A 1,032-nucleotide genomic window follows, 5' to 3' on the forward strand; every position below is an offset into this window, starting at 1 on the left:
CGTCCCATTCAGAACCCGGCCCCCCCCCCCATGCAGGTATAAGACTGCTCTTTTTCAGGAATCAGACCTCTCCCATTGAGAAATCAGACCCCTTCAATTCAAGAATCAGACCCCTTACATTCAGCAGTCAGACCCCTTACATTCAGGAATCAGACCCCTTCCATTTAGGAATCAGACCCCTTACATTCAGGAATCAGACCCCTTACATTTAGGAATCAGACCCCTTACATTCAGGAATCAGACCCCTTACATTTAGGAATCAGACCCCTTACATTCAGGAATCAGACCCCTCCCATTCAGCAATCAGACCCCTACCATTCAAGAATCAGTAGGGGGGGGGGTTCTTTTTTCTCAACATAAATTAAGTTACATATTAAAGTGTATAAGTATATTTCTATCAGTTTCAGTCCAGTTGTGATGAGCTCAGGTTCGGATCAAACCCGGTTCCATGCGAAAATGGATGGAAGCTCCTTCTGTGCTGCCCAATCAGCTGCGGCCAGGGAATTCCCTGCCTGCAGCTTGACGTAAGCAAAGGGGTGGGGTGCAGTGAAATCATTGACCTTGGCTCTGTATGGCCATATAAGGTCAATGACACCAGCACAAGCATCCTGCCCTTTTGTTTACATGTAGCTGCAGGGCGCGGATTGCGGGACGGAAGATCCTGCAATGTCCTCAGCTTGCTCCTCCACTCTGTAGTTGGTAATTGTTTTTCTCATTCCTTAATTCACTATTTTCTTTTTTTTTTTATTACAGACAGGATTCACACCCCTGCACATCGCAGCCCACTATGAGAACCTGAACGTGGCCCAGCTCCTGCTCAACCGGGGTGCAAATGTCAACTTCACTCCGCCGGTACAAAACATTCACTTCGCTTTGACTTCCTGATCGAATAGAAATGCATAGGGTGAAATGCCTGGCTGCCATGCAGATCGAAACGCGTTAGGGCCCATTCACACGTAACGTACCGATGTTACTGCACGTCATTTTATGCATTAATGGGTTAAAGCCACCAGCCTCCTCCTTCACCCTCAT

The 1,032-nt window shown here is 47.5% G+C and overlaps 1 protein-coding gene across 1 annotated transcript in view; it reads left to right on the top strand.

The window, feature by feature from the left end:
* Positions 1 to 1,032, top strand: part of ANK1 (ankyrin 1) — a 214,595-nt gene that overhangs the window by 107,673 nt on the left and 105,890 nt on the right. Inside the window, exon 7 of the mRNA XM_018571430.1 lies at positions 754 to 852. Coding sequence (XP_018426932.1) covers positions 754 to 852 — 99 coding nt within the window. The remainder of the gene's footprint in view (positions 1 to 753; positions 853 to 1,032) is intronic.

This window comes from Nanorana parkeri, unplaced genomic scaffold (assembly GCF_000935625.1).
Source record: "Nanorana parkeri isolate BGI_ZX_2015 unplaced genomic scaffold, ASM93562v1 scaffold1756, whole genome shotgun sequence".
In the NCBI taxonomy this organism is placed as follows: Eukaryota; Metazoa; Chordata; class Amphibia; order Anura; family Dicroglossidae; genus Nanorana; species Nanorana parkeri.